This window comes from Parasteatoda tepidariorum, chromosome 5 (assembly GCF_982258835.1).
Source record: "Parasteatoda tepidariorum strain Cologne lab strain chromosome 5, Ptep-v5.0, whole genome shotgun sequence".
Classification (NCBI taxonomy): Eukaryota; Metazoa; Arthropoda; class Arachnida; order Araneae; family Theridiidae; genus Parasteatoda; species Parasteatoda tepidariorum.
In genome coordinates, this window is record NC_141759.1 from 27,351,243 (window position 1) to 27,371,966 (window position 20,724).

General features: G+C 28.9%; 2 protein-coding genes and 1 long non-coding RNA gene across 5 annotated transcripts in view; 2 read left to right on the top strand and 1 right to left on the bottom strand.

Moving 5' to 3' along the window:
- Positions 1 to 20,724, top strand: part of LOC107454710 (alpha-tocopherol transfer protein-like) — a 131,820-nt gene that overhangs the window by 21,249 nt on the left and 89,847 nt on the right. The window contains exons 3-6 of one of the 3 annotated variants that reach the window (XM_043040539.3): positions 342 to 584; positions 2,062 to 2,258; positions 3,362 to 3,472; positions 6,744 to 8,346. In XM_043040539.3, the coding sequence (XP_042896473.1) occupies positions 342 to 584; positions 2,062 to 2,258; positions 3,362 to 3,472; positions 6,744 to 6,998 (806 nt within the window). In that variant the 3' untranslated portion in view covers positions 6,999 to 8,346. Of the gene's footprint in view, positions 1 to 341; positions 585 to 2,061; positions 2,259 to 2,905; positions 3,149 to 3,361; positions 3,473 to 6,743; positions 8,347 to 20,724 lie in introns of those variants that run through there. The other 2 variants (XM_087163580.1, XM_087163579.1) reach the window with 2 other exon arrangements.
- The window catches only part of LOC147808716 (uncharacterized), a 53,586-nt gene continuing 50,297 nt past the window's right edge, over positions 17,436 to 20,724 (top strand). Inside the window, exon 1 of the long non-coding RNA XR_015433656.1 lies at positions 17,436 to 17,605. This is a non-coding gene — a long non-coding RNA (uncharacterized LOC147808716). The remainder of the gene's footprint in view (positions 17,606 to 20,724) is intronic.
- Positions 19,286 to 20,724, bottom strand: part of LOC107444635 (uncharacterized) — a 34,805-nt gene continuing 33,366 nt past the window's right edge. Inside the window, exons 11-12 of the mRNA XM_087163578.1 lie at positions 20,590 to 20,683; positions 19,286 to 19,537 (exon numbers count right to left, since the gene is read on the bottom strand). Of these exons, the coding sequence (XP_087019704.1) occupies positions 19,531 to 19,537; positions 20,590 to 20,683 (101 nt within the window). The 3' untranslated portion in view covers positions 19,286 to 19,530. The remainder of the gene's footprint in view (positions 19,538 to 20,589; positions 20,684 to 20,724) is intronic.

The window sequence follows — 20,724 nt, forward strand, 5'->3', positions numbered from 1 at the left end:
AATGAATCTCCTTACCATATAAAATCAAGGTTACTTTAATTGACTTTTAGAAATTTAATAATGGTACATTTCATGTACATATACATTATATACATCTTACACACATATGATTTTCAAAAAAATAAAATCGACTACAACAGCATTATAGCTTTCTATGCAGATGACTCTGAAATTCTCAAAAAATCCCGAAATCCAAATCATGCCTTTCAAACATTACACGGACAAATATATGAAATAGAAGACTTGTGCAGTGGTTTTTGTAAAAGGAAATTATCCTTAAACTAACTGTATGGTTAACATATAACAATACTCATCTTAGCCCTATTTTGGTCCAATTTCAGGTCAGAAGACGTTCTGTCCAGTTATGGACGATTCTTTCTTGCTTCGATTTCTACGATGCAAGAAATACGATGTGAAAAAGGCCTTCATTACTCTGAAAAACTATCACGATTTCAAAAACAGATATTCAGGAACAATCACTGATAGGACTCCCTCAAAATTGAAAAATGTTCTTGAAATGGACTGCGTATTTTTGACTCCTAAAAGAGGTCCAAATGGAGAAGGCGTAGCAATTGTTTTTCTTGGTAAGTTCAATTTTAATTTAAACGAAAATAGCAGTTAAACTATTTTATGTTTACTCATTTTTGGGTGAATTATACTATTCGTCCCAACTTATTTTCTTTTTCTAAATTTGAACGTAAATAATCTGTGGCGAAACTTTTACATATAAATATATAAATACTCCCAGAAAAAAATATTCATTCAGATAATCTTGCATATCAAAAATAAAATTTATCATTAAGTATAACAGAACGCTGAAAAAACATATTCTTTTTTTATTAAAGATATAACATAGTAAACATAATTCATGTCTTTGAAATATTTGAAAAACGGAATCATCAATAGATTATTTTAAAACACTGGCTTCCGCTAAGCAAATGAGAAAAATTTATTTTTTAAATGATTCTGAATTTTAAATATAATTAAAAAACCAAGAATTGGGAACAATGCTAATTTGAAATATCCTGAGTATTAGACGGGTCATGGGTTAGAGTACCTTTGCAGCCAGGCTAACAGTGGGAGGTTCTCGTGTTCTTCCTTTCCATGTAACGCAAATGCGGGTTAGTTCTATCAAAAAGTCCTCCATGAAATCAAATTTCTCCCAATACCTGATAGAGAAGTTCCCTTGTTATCTAGATTGGGTGCAAAATTATATGCCTTCGGAGTTGAACATTAGTAATCGCTAACCCAAAAAATTGGGTCGGCTGTTCAACGATTGGTTATAATTAGTTCCTATTACCAAAATTAATTTAGCTTCATTGACATCAATATTAATTAATTGATTTTTAATGTTCTCTTAAGCGAATTAGTACCATTTTTCGATTTGTTTTCTTTTTTAGTACATGGTTCATTTTTTACTTCAACTTGTAACTTTTACCAAAATTTATTATCATTCACGTCAATAATAATATCGGCGTTTTATTGTCCACGAAATACTACTATTTTTAATAACTTAATTTTTTTTACGTTATTGTTGATTTCAAATTATTTAGTTTTATAAAAACCCGTTTTAAAAGTATAACTATAAGTAAAAAACGAAAAACTTGGTTTCAGATAATCTTAAAAATATAATCAGGTGACGTAGTCTGCTTGTCCTAGCGCGATCACGTTGATCTTTCAGATAACCTGGCATAACGGATAAAAAGTAATTAAATATTGCAGAACGCGCAATAGACAGCTTTTTTTATTGGACCTATACTCTGAGAAACACCACTAGTCTTTGACAAAACTGAATCGTCTAAAGCTTATTTTAAAACAATGACCTCCGCTAAGCCAATGAGAAAATTCCATTTCTCAAATGTCTCCGAATTTAAAAATATCATTTAAAATCGAAAATCGGACTTCGTAAAAAGTTTTCAATTGTACTCATTCAGCCTCATATTGAATTTCATATTATTAGAGTCTAATGCTTATCCGCAATCCGGGATACAAATAAACACATTCTTTTTTTAATGTATACAGATTGTTTTAGGTATAAGATTGTTGTGTACTTTGTTTCAGGAAAATTTGATATTGAGAATCTTTCCGCATTTGAACTTTACGCTGCAACATTTCTATGTGCGGACATTGGAATCGAAACTGAAGCATCTCAAGTGTGTGGAGGAGCTCTTATATTTGATTTTCAAGGAATAACTTTAAATAAGTTACGACACTTTTCAAATCCATCCTATCTGGCATGCTTAGTAAGAGGAATTCAAGTAAGTGCACTATATTAAACTGCACCTGCATTGATCAAATATTGCGATGGATTGTTTATGTCTAATATGTTCTACAAAAAAATTTATTAAATTTTTGTTTACGGAGCTTAGTTTGGTGGAGGGATTCTGGACTACTTATTGTACCAGCCGTAAGGAAAATGTTAATATTCGTGTGTCTCTCTTGTATTTAGAATTTCTTTCCTTATCGCTTACCTGGTTTTCATATAGTTCACAAGCCATCATATTCATTTATTGTAGTTAACGAGTGCACTTATTGAACTATCCGTAAGCAAAAAGTTAATATCAGTTCATATAGTTCACGAGCCAAATCATTAATTCATTTATTATAGTTTATGAGTTCATTTATTGTAGCAGCCTTAAGCAAAATGTTAATATTCGTGTCTCTCTCTTGTGTTTAGAATTGCTTTCCTTATCGCGTACCTGGTTTTCACATATTTCACGAGCCATCATATTCATTTATTGTAGTTAACGAGTGCATTTATTGTACCATCCGTAAGCAAAAAGTTAATATCAGTTCATATAGTTCACGAGCCAAATCATTCATTCATTTATTACAGTTTATGAGTTCATTTATTGTACCAGCCTTAAGCAAAATGTTAATATTCGTGTCTCTCTCTTGCGTTTAGAATTGCTTTCCTTATCGCATACCTGGTTTTCACATATTTCACGAGCCATCATATTCATTTATTGTAGTTAACGAGTGCATTTATTGTACCATCCGTAAGCAAAAAGTTAATATCAGTTCATATAGTTCACGAGCCAAATCATTCATTCATTTATTACAGTTTATGAGTTCATTTATTGTACCAGCCTTAAGCAAAATGTTAATATTCGTGTCTCTCTCTTGCGTTTAGAATTGCTTTCCTTATCGCATACCTGGTTTTCACATATTTCACGAGCCATCATATTCATTTATTGTAGTTAACGAGTGCATTTATTGTACCATCCGTAAGCAAAAAGTTAATATCAGTTCATATAGTTCACGAGCCAAATCACTCATTCATTTATTACAGTTTATGACTTAATTTATTGTACCAGCCTTAAGCAAAATGTTAATATTCGTGTCTCTCTCTTGTGTTTAGAATTGCTTTCCTTATCGCATACCTGGTTTTCACATGGTTCACGAGCCATCGTACTTCAGTATGACATACAGTATAGTTAAGCCGATGCTATCTAAAAAGTTGAAGGAACGAGTAAGTAACAGATTTTACAACTAATATTGTATTATTTATTATTTTCAACATTTTACAGAGTTGCCAACTATTACGCTCTTTGTGATATATTTAATATAGTGGTATAGACGAAAAAACTAAAGCTTTCTGAATTCTGGTAATTTTGCTGACATTTTAAGATCCCTGCAACACAAGATTTGAGCTAAAGTGGTGCTTCATATGAACTTTTGAATCATTTACTTGTAGTGGTGTGAAAGCTAATTTTAAATCCAATTTACAAAAAAAAAGAATGATGTATTAAAGCTCTTACTTAGCAGTAAATCTTTTTACAAAAAATCTCAGATTACACAGTTCTGCTTTTAGCTCAGCGTTACTCAAATTTCGGTTTCAAATTTTAGTCAGGTAACAAATTAGCAGCAGCGCCTTCAGTCAGTGCATAGCTGCCAACCAGGAAATTCTATCTTTTCCAGAATATTTGGAGTGGTTGTTAAGTAACAATTTAAGTTAAACTTAATTTGTTTAATTTTCTCAGCGCTTAATATTTAAATCGTTCTTTATGTTGAGGTGGAAAAAAATCCTTTTAAATTCAATTTATTAAATTTATATCATAAAATTTAATACCACTTAGCACAAGGAGAAAAAATGTTCCGATAAACCCAGAGATGTCAACTGCTTCAATATTTTTAAAAAGGTAGAAAACTGCAATCTAAATTTCGCCAATTTTTGAAAATGCCGTAATGAAACAAAAGTAGCAATTCATATAAGCCTTTGAATTATTTAGAAGTAGTAGTGAGTTAAAAACCTTTAAATTGAATTTACAAAATCAAGATTCCTGCAATAAAAGACTACCACTCGAAAACATTTATCCGCTGTCTGGAGCAAGCTGGCTCCTTTGTACACTGAAACAAGTTGGGGAGTGTTGTCGGTTTACTGAACTGTAAAAGACATCTGGCACCTGAGGCCGCATGTTGTTTCGATCAGGTGATGGAATGCAAATGAAGTAAAGGAATATTCATGTGGATAGATGACCATTGAGATTCTGACTGTGTAGTTATATTCAGTAGGGTGATAAGACTATAATATAAAAGTATGGACTTGAGCTAAGGTGATATGATGAAAGTGAGGTTATGTATATGCTATTGGGAATATGATGGATCACTGCAATGGTGTGATGTTCTTGTCTTCAGTAAAATTTTCAAACAGGAATATTTCATTGAAATTTGTTGTAGAGCAAGAGGAGGTGACAGTTAATTTTGATTGAAACGGTATACTTTATCTTTTTGTTGCTTAAAGAATAATAGCAGAGATGCCAACTTGCTCCGGATAGCAAATACTTATTTTAAAGTGGTAGTTTATCAATTGTAATTCTTGGTTTAATAAATTCAATTTAGTAGATTTTTGTCCACCACTATTTCTAAATAATTCATAGGCTTACATAGTTCACTACTTTATAGAACATAAGTCATGTTATAACTTTTAAAAAGCAAGCAGAAATAGTCAAATATTTCAAAAATTTACTTTGTAGTTATTTACCGTTATTTTAATTATTTTGGCGTGTCCGGAGCAGTTGGCATCTCTGTAATGGTAGCTACGAATAGATTAAAATTTAGAAGCAAATAAATTTACATTTCTAGTGGTTTGTAACATTTTTGGATTAGGTGTTACCAAACTGGCAACACTGAGCAAGATTTTGTTCAAGAAAGAAAAAAGTGATAGAACAGGTGTTTCACTGCTAAGATTAATTTTTCAGAAAACAGGTAACTCCGTCTACCACAATATAGTGTTCCAGCATATTTCTTTCTTTTGCGAGCGAAAATAAATACGGAATTGATTTCTTTCTAAATATGAATAATTAAATATGTATAAATGAATTGAGTTTCTACCTCTTCTTACACTTCTAGCTGCCCATGGAAGCCCTGTAATTGGGTTAAACACGACGTTGCGAACATTATTAACACGTTCACGCCGGGTGTTGCGCCTGAAAGCAGGACGGAAAAGAGAAAATTCTGGTAGAAGAACTATTTCAATATTAGATAATATTCGGGAGGAGTTAATCTATTCTCAACATTAACAATTCACAGTGGAGAAATTTATCACGGCGAAGAAGCAATTCAATATAAAAATTGCATCCGTTAAAAACAATTGATAGTTATGGATTTTTATTATTCCCGGGAAAAAACTAAAAAATGAAATTTATTTGTTACCAGTTTTTACTCCGGTGCGCCGCCCGATGAGACAATCTAGCGTGACCTACCGGTGGGTAACTCCGGCGTGAACGTGTTAACATAGTAGTTGGCAGCATCGTAAAAGAATAAGAAAAAATTGGCAGCCGGAATGGCACAGGTTACTAAAAACGTAAAAGAAATGGTAGAAACTAAGCTCAGTTTAGTTTATTTATCTCATAAATTTTTTTATCGCATGATTCACAATTCAAATTATTAATATTTATAACAAAATTATTATTGAAAAAACTTTCAATAGTAAACTGAATGACTCTGCAAGGAAAAATTGTTTACATATATACCTTCTAATAAAAGTTTGAATTTTATTAATCACCCATCTTTGTATTTTTAGTCCCCTTTGGCAGGAGAACAATAATACTTTTCATCACATGATAGTTTGTAACTGAAATGACTACCAGGTCATGTAATTGTTAACATAAACTGGATTTTATGTATTTATTTTAAATAAAATACTTTACGTCAAATCTTATATTTTCTGCGTTAAATATAAAGATATGAATTAAGAGTGGTATTATCACAATATGAGGTATAGTTCGTTCACCAGGAGTTGGCACTTGGCTCCACCTCCTCGGAAGAAGAGTTCATTTCAGCGCGGAATAAGGGGAGAAGCGTCTCCGAGCTTGAAATTGAAACAACCCTGAATGCGCGCCAAACTCAAACAGTGAATTATTTTTCAGTCACTTCGCTTTGTCATCTGCCATTATACCTTTCGTTACTCTAGTTAATTAAATATATTTTAAATTTAGAAACTGCTGTTTTCCAGAAAAAGGTCTCAAAAAGGACAAACTGTTCACTTAAAAGAGAGAAATTTCAAATTAACGAAATATTTAATGTTAAAAAATGCACATGAAGATTGCGAAATAAATAGTTTTGTCACACGATCGCCATATAGCAACCTTGTTCAGGATTGCTCCCATTCTTCTTCCAAAAATAGCGAAATAGTATCGCCGGATACCACGTGATGAAGGCGGATCCAAGTGCCTACGCCTGGTGAGCGAACTATATATTTAGTAATTTATGTATTGTGTATTTCATATCTTTATTTCTAGGTCCACTTCCACGGTAACGACTTATCAAGCTTGCACAAATTCTATCCTCCGGAAATTCTGCCCAAAGAACTAGGAGGTCACTTAGGCGAAAAAGAATTCGAAGAATTCCGTACCTATATTCTAAGTAAAGAATCTTTCATAGAAAAATTGAATAAATACGTCTACAATGGACATGATTCATTTTATGATGAAGAGGAAAACACAAGACGTAAAATCCGTCTTCAAGAAGAAAATCTAAAAAACTTGACTTTATAAAATGACATTTGTTTTTTTAAAAAAAGCAAACGTTTTACGGTACTCGATTAGAGTCAAGCACCTACCTACTTTATATTTTATACAAATTTACCATTTCATTTCTACAATATAGAAGTTTGAAAGTTACATTCAGGTAGAAAGTGAAAAGGCACAGAATGTGAGACACTGAAAAAGGCACAAATGAGGCAGTAAAGAGGCATGAAAATGAATTGTTATAAAATTTTGAACATTATTAGTCACCACATGTTGTATTTTTAGTGGTTCTTGGCAACCCTCTGTAAATGTTACAAATAATCAACTAAATTCCTGAAATTAACTTGAACATAAAGTCTATAAAATTTTCAACAATCTCATAAAGCATTTGTCACCACTTATTAATTTTTTTAGACAGTGGCAAGTCTGCAAACATTATAAAATATAATTTTATGTTTTAATTTTACTACCACTTTTTTATTCAAGTAGAAAGTATTTGAATTTTTTATATTGAATTGTATGAAAATTATATTGTATTTGCAATATATAAGGGTTAAATAATATTGTAAACTTGATTGTTTGTTGCTTAACCTCTTTGAGACGTGCGAGACATAATCATAGTAGTAAAATACAACTGGTAGCCCAACTATTTTTATAGCAGTTTATTTGAGGGCGGGGTAATAATAGTTGGCTCTATTTAATTTGCCACTACTTATTCCTATTAAAAATTGTATAGTTACACTTTTAACACACACGGATTGAATGTGTTAGATTTAAAGTTTAAGTAAAAAATAGTCTGTCAAATTAGCTATGCCCGAACTTAAGCTATCGCTTTTTATTTTTTACTATTCTGATTTCATACCAATACATTTGTGTCTCGTCCGTCCCGAAAAGGTTAAAACAAATTTGTTGTTTTTTATATCGATTAATGAATTAAAATATTTGAAAATTCATTTCAATAGGAAATAAATGTAGTTTAAATCTATGGTTATTAATGATGGAGGTTAAGATCCTGCAATTTTGTGACCAACGGCATGTTTGTGTCAATGTGGTCCTTACTATTAATTAATAAAGTAAAATAGTATTTAAAAATTGCATTATGTATGCCTGTTTCTTTAGTACAACTTTATTTATTTGTCATTAATTATGACTTCATATTTATTTAATTTATATAAGCTGAATACGTTATGCATATTTACAAAATACCTCGACTATTTATATATCTTATTTAATATGTCGGATTCATGATGTGAATTTAACAGTTAAATTTCTGTAATGAAATTTTTGTGATGTTTTGTTTATTTGTTTTATTATCTGCTTGTACGTAGCAAAAACGTGTATGTTGGTTCATAATAAACTATTATATTAGTTAAAATTCTCAGCATTATGTTATTTTTCTTTTTTTTTATTGGTGAGTTCAACAAGAAAATTACAAATTACTGAAATGTTTAAACAATTGTAAATTTTAAGTAATCAATAATTTTAATTACTATTAACTTTTAGAATAATGAAAAAAATTTCAAGAACTAAGTTTTTCATATAGGCTTGGAGAAAAAATTAATTTCGCTTTTGTCTACCTAAAAACGTAGAAAACCTCAACGTAAAATATTCGACGCATAATTTCGGCACGGAAGATTTTCGATAGTGATCGAAGAAAATACGCAAGTGATGCGTCCCACGTTTTTCGTTTTAGGTCTGACAAAAAATAAAATTACGTTCCTTTTATTTTTTTTTTAGCTCACTTGAAACGTAATAGTTTTTTTTTTTTTTCAAATTTTTATTTTATTTTATTTTCCTCTTTTCAGTTTTGAGACTTTTTTTTACTTCTATGTTGGGACTTACTCAAATTTCAGTTGACCATATGTTTTGCTTGCCGTAGATCTTATTGATCTTATTTTCAAAAACAACCGACGTACTATTTTTTTCTTTCCCTAATATCATTAAACTGCAATTTTGTTTTACTATTGAAATATATAGTATACCATGTATTTAAGCTATAGAGTATCATGGGTGAAAGCCCTTATATAGCAAGACGGAAAAGAGAAAAACCTGGTACGTAAAACATTTCATTCCAGCATTTTTTTCGAAAAAAATGAAATATCTGTAACTATCAAGATTTCTTTTATAATTCTGGCATATATATAAAACTGCTTCTTTTCCAAGATAAAGTAGATACTGTTGAAAAATTAAAAAAAATATTAAGTAAACTCCTCCCCAAAACTAGCTATAACTGAAATGGTTTTACTACCAGCCTTTCATCTTTTCCGTCTCGCTTTCACCCCTGTAGAGTATGCACTAAGCATGCATTAAAATACTTAGTGTATTGAAATATATGCCAATATGAAAGCAAAATAATTTTTTTTTTTGAAGTCATATTTATTGATGAGTATTGCACTATTACGTATTCATTTCAACAGTAATGATCATATAAGACCGAACAGTAATCATGATAGACCTCGGTATCAATCAAATGGTTTTGAGTTAACACGTTCACGCCGAGGTGACCCACCGGTGGGTCACGCTAGAGCCCCTGAATTAGACAGGCCGACTTATCATTTATTGTTGGAGCAAAGAGCTAACATAAGCACAGCGAATAAATATTTTCAAGTGGTAGTTTATTAATTGTAATTCTTGGTTTCATAAGTTCGATTTAGTAGATTTTAATCCACCACTATTTCTAAACAATGCGTAGGCTTATATAATTCACCATTTTACATACCTGCCAACTCTTCCAAATTTTCCGAAAGATTTTATTTTCATATTTAAAGTGGTAGTAATTATATACTATTTTTTCTTTTATAATCATAGTTTTTAAACGATATTGATCACCACTATTCTTACAAAAATTAAGCACATATATTAATATGCGTTACTGTCATGGTTGTTAACTTAAGTTTTCTCAAATACAACGTATTTGTTTGCTTAAAATTGAAGTTTTTATTCCATTTTAATACCACTGGGAAAAATAATAATGAAAGGGATTAAAAGTTGGCAGGTATGATTTTATAGTGCTTATTGCATGCTTTACGTTTTTAAAAGCAGGCAAATATTGTCAAATATTTGCAAAATTTACTTTGTAGTTATTTACCGCTTTTTAAATTATTTTGGCATGTCCGCAGCATTTGGCATCTCTGTAATAACGTAACGAATACTGAAATAACGTTAACTTGCGAACTTGTTTGCTCCAATATTGCTTGATAGGTCAGCTCTGATAGTATAGGAGCCTTAGGTCACGCTAGATTGTCTCATCGGGCTGCGCACCGGAGTAAAAACTGGTAACAAATAAATTTCATTTTTTAGTTTTTTTTTTCCGGGAATAATAAAAATCCATAACTACCCATTGTTTTTAACGGATGCAATTTTTATATTGAATTGCTTCTTCGCCGTGATAAATTTCCTTACAGTGAATTGTTATTGATGAGAATAGATTAACTCCTCTCGAATATTATCTAATATTGAAATAGTTATTCTACCAGTATTTTCTCTTTTCCCGTCTCAGTATTTTCACTTTTCCCGGCTTGAACGTGTTAAAACATACCTTTTCTGCTGAGTTTACATTTAAAAAGAATCTACTTTCCATTTCTCTTAGTCTTAAGACCGTAAAAATATACTTTACACCAATTTTTCCACCACTTCTAATTCAGTATGTCATTTGTTATTGCCATACGCTCTGATGAAATACGTTTGAATTAAATTGGTGACATAATGCAGATTTCAGTGAATGTATAAAAAGATTATTCCTCCGTGGAGGTCACAAAACATATTCATTGGGTAAGTATTATCATTATACTTTCAGGAGTTTCAGTCCTGAAAATTAATCGCAACACCAAGTTTAATTAATTTAAAAGTTAGTTTCTGCAATACTTAAGGCTATTTTCCGGCTAATGTCTTTACAAGTCACTTTTGGCTAGTTACACTCAGTTACTGACTTGCGAAACTCAGTTTTTCACAATCTTAAGTACATAGATTCTTGTATTCGTATTCATAATCGTAGTTCTGAGAAATAGAATTTCAAAAGAAATCGTATATTTAAAATTTGATTTTTCTCAAATTCTTCTCAAGAACTAATCGACGGATTTTGTTGAAATTTTGTATTTTCCCTTAAAGCGTTACATCATTTTAAATTGTGTAAAGATTTGTGTACCTTGATATTCAGACATTTTTCGACAATGGTAAAATTAAATATTTCATGTATTTAATTTTCTTTGTATACTTGAACTTTATAACTAGTTGTAAAAATCTTTCGATTCACTTAAAAAATTAACGAGATCGATACTGCGAAACTAGAAAAAAGTAAAATTTACATTAAAGGTTCCGAAATATTCGGGCCATATTTCCCCGATTGCGGCTACTCCCAATATTTTGAGAGTCAGATATACATATCTGGCGAAAAAAATGGTATGCAGAGAATGTACGTTTTTGTGTCCTAGAATTTAAAGATCCAATCAAAAGTTATTCAGATTGACATGTTTATTTTTAGCCCAATGTACAATGCGTTAGTTAGTGCAGACGATGTTTCAAGCTACGAAATCAGACACAAAAACGTACATTCTCTGAATATACGTATTTTTTTCCCGACTGATTCGGATTTTTGACCCCCGAAATATAGGGGACAGCCGCAACCTGGGAAATATGGTCAGGATAGTCTGGTCAGGAGAGAATTCAAAAGTTTGGACCCTTAATGTTAATTTTACTTTTTGTGTATTTCGCTATATCTCGAGAACTTCTTAAGCGAATTTTTTGAAAAGTTTTTGCACGCAATTATAAAGTTTGCTTATCCAAAGATGATTTCAAATTAAATTTTAGTAAATTTTTATTACTTTATTAAATGATAGTCGAAGCAATTTTGAATTTTAAGGTGTAATTTTTAAAGTATGAAATTTTACATGGCAAAATACGAAATTCGAGCAAAATCGATTGAATAGTTTCTGAGAAATCAAAATTTCTGACTTTTTTGAAATTCAATATCTCAGGAACTATTCAACTGATTTTGATTAAATTTTGTATATTGCCGTGTAAATATATTTTGTAAAATGATAAAAGAAATTGTCCAGCCCTGCATTTCAAAATTCTTTCGACTATTATTAAATAAAATAATAAATATTTTCTAAAATTTATTTTCTCCATTTAATTATCTTTAGAGAAACGAATTATATAATTACGTGCAAAAAGTTTTTAATTCGCTTATAAAGTTCTTTTGATAGCGAAATACACAAAAAAGTACAATTAACATTAAGTGGTCAAAGCCTTTGACAGCTCTCCTGACCAAACTGTTGGGACCATATTTTCCAGATTGCGGTTATCCCCTACAATTTGGGGGTCAGAAATCCAAATCCGACGTTTTTGTGTCAGATTTTGTAACTTAAATTATCGTCTGCACTAATTAACTAGCATATTTACGGTGATCCCCTCGAACCAATAAAACTGAGTCCAAGAGTGTGAAGATCCGATTATTAGATCAAAAGATATACTAGGTGGTCCTTTTTTTGGCACACTGAAAGTCTCCTTTTTATGTATTCACTGTAAAATGTGTGCCTTGGTAGTTAAATGGTGCCACAAATAAATTTTGATAATCAAAGTCTGAGGATAAGAAAGCTATGATTTCATGAAATTTTGAATGTCCTTTGCCTATGCACAAAGTTCGAACTAAAAAAAAAAATTTTCGTACTAGTTACTGTGGAATAACTAAAATACAAAGTAACTGTTAATGCCGTGATACACTCTTTGCACAAAAAGTATTACCATATGTAAATTTATGCTTTCTTAAATACTAAAGGAAAGTTTTCAACCAATGGGTGTTTCCAGTTGCTAATGGTTATTAATCGAGCAGAAACTTTAACTCAGTCTACAAAGAACTTAAAACATTAAAAAAAAAGCATGGAAAGATATTTATTCGTAAACTCGAGAAACATAAACAAAGCAACGAGTGAAATTTTTTTATGCCAAAATGAGACTTACACGTTTAAAATGAGAATGGGCTGGCCATATGGCTTAAAAAAACTTACAAAATGCTAAACATACGTCTTAGGTTACATTTTTCATGGTTCAAATGACCAAGAAAGCATTTGCAAACATGGTGGTCAACAGAAATTAAAAGCAACAAGTGTGAATAGAAAACCAATGAATACAGATGGAAATAATTTTAGGTAAATTACTTAAGACACACTCGATTATTTTAAAACAGCATATTTGTCTGCTGTTCATAAATCAAATTATGTGTCATATATGTTTAAATACTAATGACAAAATAAAGACATAGTTTCTTGTGAAAAGGTATCTTAAATCGTCTTAAGTCACCTTTGTATAAAAGTTCAGCAATCAAATTATTTATCATATCTGTTTATATAATAGCGACAAAATAAAAGACATAATTTCTTTTGAAACGGTACCTTATTTGAGCATATTTCCTGGTATTTGGTTTGACAAATTATTTTTTTATGATAAACTGTGTTCAAATATGGCTTCACAAGTCAAATATTTTCCTTAATAAATATTGATTTTAATTAAAGGCGATACATTTTTCAAATATTCAGACATAATTTTCCGCTTTTTTGTTTAAAAATTTATTGACGTTCATTTTTAATCAATCACATAATATTTTTTTTTTATAATTTGTACGCGTTTAGCGAAATAATCAACAGAATTTAACAAAAATTATCATTAATTTTTTTATAAATGAGAGACATTTATAAAATGAAAAAAATACAACTTTGAAAAAAAAATCTGTATTTTCTCTATCTTTAATAAGGAATGACATTTATTCATGATAATTTGAAGCGGTTCTTTTTGTCCATAATTTTTTTAAACTTTTTTTTAAATCGATAACCTTGAACTTGCGCTTTCTGGTAATTAGCTTTCCTTTCATTCAACTGGTTTGTGCCATGGTCAAAAGGTCAAGACTGTCAACATTGGAAAGAAATATATTTTAAGTACTTTGATCGCAAAGAGGAAGAAGAAAGATTCGAGAAAGAAGTTATAGCCCTCAGCTTCGTCTGTTTGAAAGACGTCAGTTGAAACAAGACTTTTTTTTCTTTTTCATTCTTTTTCTTTAAAAAAGAAAATAATAAGACATTTTAAAAAAAACACCTAAGCATCTTCAGGTTAAGGCTATCTGAGAAATATAATTTGCCCCAATCTATTTCATTTTCAAAAGCTTCCAGAAAGAATTAAAATATTATATATATATATATATATATATATATATATATATATATATATATATATATATATATATATATATATATATATATATATATATATATATATATATATAAATATATATATATATATATATATATATATATATATAAATATATATATATATATATATATATATATATATATATGGGTCATTCTCACGAAAACTGTCATTTTTCAGTTCATAAAATCCCAAAAAGTAAAGTGAATAAAAAGCTCTGAAATTTTTTCTATTAATAGAAATATGTAATGGCATTATAAAGAAAGTATACATCTTATAAATTATACTTAATATTTAAATTAATTAATTTTTAAATAATTAATTTATAATTTATTAATTTATAATAATTAATTAATTAATTTAATAAATAAGTTAATTAATTTCACTATTTAAAAAGTGAGGGAATGACACTAATAGTGAGGTAATAATATTTTATTTTAATACATGTTTTTATCTAAGTTACATCTACCTAAAGTTTGAAAATTGTAACATACTAAGTTTATCTAATATTTTTTATAATTTAGTTTTATATATTTAATAGTTTTTACAGGTTTTGGAAATAAAATTGGCTGGCACGATTGAAGAAAAAAATTTAATAATATACTCATCTTTAATCATTTCCTCACTTCAGCATCATTCCCTCACTTTATACACTAGTGAGGGAATGACAAATTTAATCAAATTTAAAAATAACAGTTAGGCCTAATTAATTTCTGAAGTCAATCACATATAATTATATTCATACAAGAAAGCAACATATAATTATCCACTTTCTCGATAAAGTTGTATTTTATTTTACTCTAAAAAATGACATGAGGGAATAACAAATGTAAAAAATTTTACCTGGTTTGATTCATTCAAATTTATTCCACAGCAAAGCTTCTCTAAGTTGAAAATGGAAACATACTGCAATTTTGTTCTATGATGCCAGTTGTTAATTGCTAAAGTTTTTATTGAAATATTTTTATTCTAAGAAGATTGCAGGTTATATGAACATTGTTGTGAGGGAATGATGCGAAACACTAGGGAAAAGGTTTAAAATAGTGCTGTGTTAATATTTTTATCAGAAATTAAATTTAAAATTGTTTTTCTGAATTCTATATTTCAATATTCTGAAATAAAAAACACGAATTTGCAAAAATTTTTATTTTATTTCAGAAACATTTTTTTCTTTCTTTAAATCAGCAGTGGGGACAAGTGAGGGAATGACATATTGGTATATTTCAATTACGTAAAATAAATAAAAAATAAAAATTGATAATTTTATTTTTATTCTTTTGTTAGCCTGCATTCAGAAGGACACTTTCCCTGAAATTTTTTTTTTTTGTAAGTTGTAAAACAAACATAAAATATACTGGGGACATGAAAATGACTGTTTTGGTGAGAATGACCATATATATATATATATATATATATATATATATATATATATATATATATATATATATAATAAATAAATAAATACAAGAAAACACGAAGAAAGTTAAGCAAATCCGTGTTAAAATTATCTATTAAAATTTAAATAATTTTTCTATGTCCTAATCCATATCGTGCAAATCCGCGGCTAAAATTATTTGCAAAAACAGGCAATTTATGTTTCTCTTTTCTATTTTATTTGTTTTCTTAAATAAATATCTATCTTCTAAGACTATTTATGATCAATTTGTAAAATTATCCAGTATAATATTACCTTGCGCACATCCATTTCGGGCCCATCCTTGGTAACTAACAAATCAAAGCTCAGAATAACAAATCACTTCAGAAGTGCAGCAAGAACGACACTTTAAAACCCTCTTGTTACACTCAATTTGCGCTTTTGTTTTCATCTTTTGTTTTCAGATTTTGTAATCTGACAATCTTTCTGCGAAAACATTTTTAAATCATTCTTGAAATATTTTTTGCCCTTGTAAGTTGATCTGATTTTGCTACTCGCTTTATAGTCCCCTTTTTAATGTTTTTTTCTTTTTATTTTATTTTATTTTATGTTTTTACATGTTACTTATTTTTAATTTTTGTGATCTATTTTATTTGTTGTTATTTTTATAAAAAAAATTTTGAGTGCTCCTCACACTATTGTATTAATATATTTCGCTTCGGCTTTATTGATACAATATCAGAAAGCACTCTGTTATGCGGATATAATCGTGTGGGCTGAAGAAAAGATTATATCTTTTTTGTTCCCGGTTTTTTAAATAAGATTTCACCTTTTTTTTTTTAGCTGTTGTTTGTTATTTTTTTACTTATTTCCCCCCCCCTTTTTTTTTCATTTGTCTATTATTTTTCTCTGTTTTTTTCTTCTCTTTGAAGACACACACACACACACACACACACACACATATATATATATATATATATATATATATATATATATATATATATATATATATATATATAGATGTGTCTAGATATTTACGTGAACAAAAATTTTTGAAACTTCTGTAATTGTAACCATATAATCAAAACTACGTCATTGTTAAACCTTTTTCAATGAAATTGCTCATTCGTTATTATCTGACATGTAAATGATTCCTCAAGCATGTATTGAGTACCTCAGCAGCAAACTATATATTTTTCTTTTTTTTTTTAATAGAAGTGTTTGACTTAGTCACGAGTTTGCGCACGTTATAAGGAAATCTTCCCCTCCACCTCTCTAGAATTTTATTTATATCTTTCAATGGAAGATCTTATTTTTAGACCTAATCTGACAGTCATTTTATTCCCTTCAACTTCGTTTCTTATGTAACACGCTAGATTGTCTCATCTTGGCAGTGCACCGGAGTAAAAACTGGTAACAAATGAATTTCATTTTTTAGTTTTTTTCCGGGAATAATAAAAATCCATAACTACCAATTGTTTTTAACGGATGCAATTTTTATATTGAATTCCTTTGTCGCCGTGATAAATTTTCCTACAGTGAATTGTTATGGTTGAGAATAGATTAACTCCTCCGAAATATTATCTAATATTGAAATAGTTCTTCTACCAGTATTTTCTCTTTTCCGTCCCACTTTCAGGAGCAAAACCCGGCTTGAACGTGTTAAACATAGATGTCGGAGATCTACTACCATGGCTGAAAGCCCATATATATCTAGACGGAAAAGAGTAAAAGCAGGTTACAAATAAATTTCATTTTTCAGTTTTTTTCCGGGAATAATAAAAATCCATAACTACCAATTGTTTTTAACGGATGCAATTTTTATATTGAATTGCTTTGTCGCCGTGATAAATTTTCTTAGAGTGAATTGTTATGGTTGCGAATAGATTTACTCCTCTCAAATATTATCTAATATTGAAATACTTCTTTTACCAGTATTTTCTCTTTTCCGTCCCACTTTCAGGAGCAAAACCCGGCTTGAACGTGTTAAACATAGATGTCGGAGATCTACTACCATGGCTGAAAGCCCATATATATCTAGACGGAAAAGAGTAAAAGCAGGTAACAAATAAATTTCATTTTTTAGTTTTTTTTCCGGGAATAATAAAAATCCATAACTACCAATTGTTTTAAACGGATGCAATTTTTATATTGAATTGCTTCTTCGCAGTGATAAATTTTCTTACATTGAATTGTTACTGTTGAGAATAGAGTAACTCCTCTCAAATATTATCTAATATTGAAATACTTCTTTTACCAGTATTTTCTCTTTTCCGTCCCACTTTCAGGAGCAAAACCCGGCTTGAACGTGTTAAACATAGATGTCGGAGATCTACTACCATGGCTGATAGATTTTCGATTTTTATTGGTCACCTTTTCTTACATTCTTAGTCGCCCATGGAATTCTATCCTGTACCATCGCTACGTACTTTCGACGAGAGGACTAAATTTTAAAAAAAAACTGCTTAAAATGTCAATTCCAATTTCATTTTACTATCACTAGACACAGCTGCCAACAATTACGATTTTCCGAATTCTCATTAATGTAATTGAATGTGATTGTGAGTTGGCAAATCAGGTTAGGTAGCAGCTTTGTGGAAGAGTGTAAAAGGTGGCAGGTATGTCAATCTTTAACAACAGATTATCATATGTTTTAGAAAAGAAGCAAGCATGCAATGTGTCAGCAATCAATTTATCTCTTGAAAGTCATACAATAAAAATATCAAAGTTTAAATTATGTACTTTTTTTACAGTTACAGCGATGCTAACTGCTCCGGATATCCAAAATATTTTTTAAAAATTGTTGATAATAAAATTTTTGAATTAAAACTTAAATTTTGGTTTACTTTCTTGTTACTTATTTTTTTCTCTTATTTTTTTTTTTTCTTTTTGTTCTCGCAGGGTTTCGAAACACATTCAGCTTTTAAACCAGAACTATAAAAATTTTAAAAGGACAATATTTTATTTTTTTAAAGAAATTCAAGCAATTATTTTGTACTTCGATTGTTGACAAACACATATTTTTAATTATGTTTTTTATCAAATAGGTTTCAATTGTAAAATAATAATAATAAATCATTAAAAAAAATTTTAATTTTTAGGGTTGCTAAAAACTGGGAAAATCACTGAGTACATAGTAGCTAAATTTTCTCAATCATACGAAAAAAATAATTAAATGTAGGTTCCACGTGAATATTCGAAAATATTCCCTATGTATTTACACCCATTCTCAAACTTCCTAAAATTTAACGTCGCAATACACCACTGTGCAACTCTACTTCAATGTATGATAAAACATTACATTTACTTTTTTTTTCCTGGTAAATGTAAATCTGAAAATATAAATGTTTTCTGATAAACTTAAAACATATTTTTTCTTAATTTTGCTACTACTTGGATAATTTTTACAGATCGGAGAACCCCTAACATTTCTAAAAATATATTCAGAATTTTTTCCTGGGAATTTTTAACAACGGTTTGTTGTGTCTACCCTGCTAATAAGTTTTTTTTTTCTTTCCTTTTAAGTTTTTATAATTTACTTACCTATGTAATACTGTCGCCATCTACTGAGTAACTTTCATAACATAAGCTGTTAAAGAATTTTGAAACACATTTTTATTCCGGTACTGTTTTTTAGAACTCCATCTTTATAAAGTTTGTTCATTTTTTTTTCACTTATAAAAACCCTAGCTTGTATTTTTTCAAACTACGCTTTTGTGTAAAATGTGAAAACAAATGGTAGAAGTTTATAAACCTTTATTCAAAATACTTTTAACAGAACATATGCCTTCAATTCAGTAGTGCTGTCATCTGTTTTTAAATTGGGGAACTAAGAACTCCATGAAAATGGCAGTTTAAAAATTCAATTACTAAAAATCATGAGCTATTACAATTCCTTTAAAATACCAAACGAATACACAATCTTCTCCACTTTTTTTATGGTTAGCCTCATCGCTTCACTTTATATCACTTTTACAATTTTTTTTTTATCTCCTATAATAATAAGAAAACATTATTTGGTGTACATTTGTCAATTTTTTAAAAAATAAATACATTAGAAAACAAAAACAATTTCAAAATGTTTAAGCATAGGCATAATAGATTGAAAAAATATTATTAATTTTTATTACGCATATCAAAGTCTTTATTTAAGGTTTCTTTTATATCGTTAATAATTTTCGTAGAATAATTCCTCGCATAAGTATTTAAAGATTATAAGTTAAAATTAAAGATATTTATTATTTATTCTTAAATATAATGTATGTTTTGTGATACAGCCGGGGTAACGATGAAATTTTTTAAGCATTTCTCTCCCAGATTTTGAATATTAAAATTCTTTTTTGAAACTGAAATAATAAAATAAAAAAAAAAACATTAAGTACCAGAAAAATAAAATTTAAAATAATAAGAAGCATATAATATTTTTTCAATAGAATTTCTTCAATTTAAATATAGTATATTTAAATTCACATTTCAAATTTAAAATCTTTATGTACCTGCACGAAAAAATAGACCTCATTTAAAATTAAAATTCTTTTTTGTAACTGAAATAGTAAAATAAAAAAAAACATTAAGTACCAAAAAAATAAAATTTAAAATAATAAGAAGCATATAATATTTTTTAAATAGAATTTCTTCAATTTAAATATAGTATATTTAAATTCACATTTCAAATTTAAAATCTTTATGTACCTGCATGAAAAAATAGACCTCATTTAAAACTTTAAGAATCTTATGAAAATTTAAGAATCATACATACGTAACCTTTATCTGACATTCTAAATTTCAATCATTTTTTATTAGTGATGTATGCATGATTAAACCAAGCTTAATTTGTAATGGTAATCTCTTTATAAATTGATTCAAAGTTTAATAGAATCAAAATTAAATATTTTGTATATTGACTAAAATTCACTTGCCAAATTTCAAACTAATCGATTGATTCTATATAATAACAGATTTTATATAATCATTCAATAGTATACCACAAACTGAATAGCTAAATCTAAATAAATAACATTTAAAATATCCATATTATTAGTTACCTATATTTCATGTAAATAATAATAGATAATCCTATTATTATAACAGTGAACAACGTTGCAAGAAGGCCATATCCAACGTTAGCAGCTGAATTCTCTGAAAGAAAATAATTGAAGAATTAATATACGTAAAGTAAA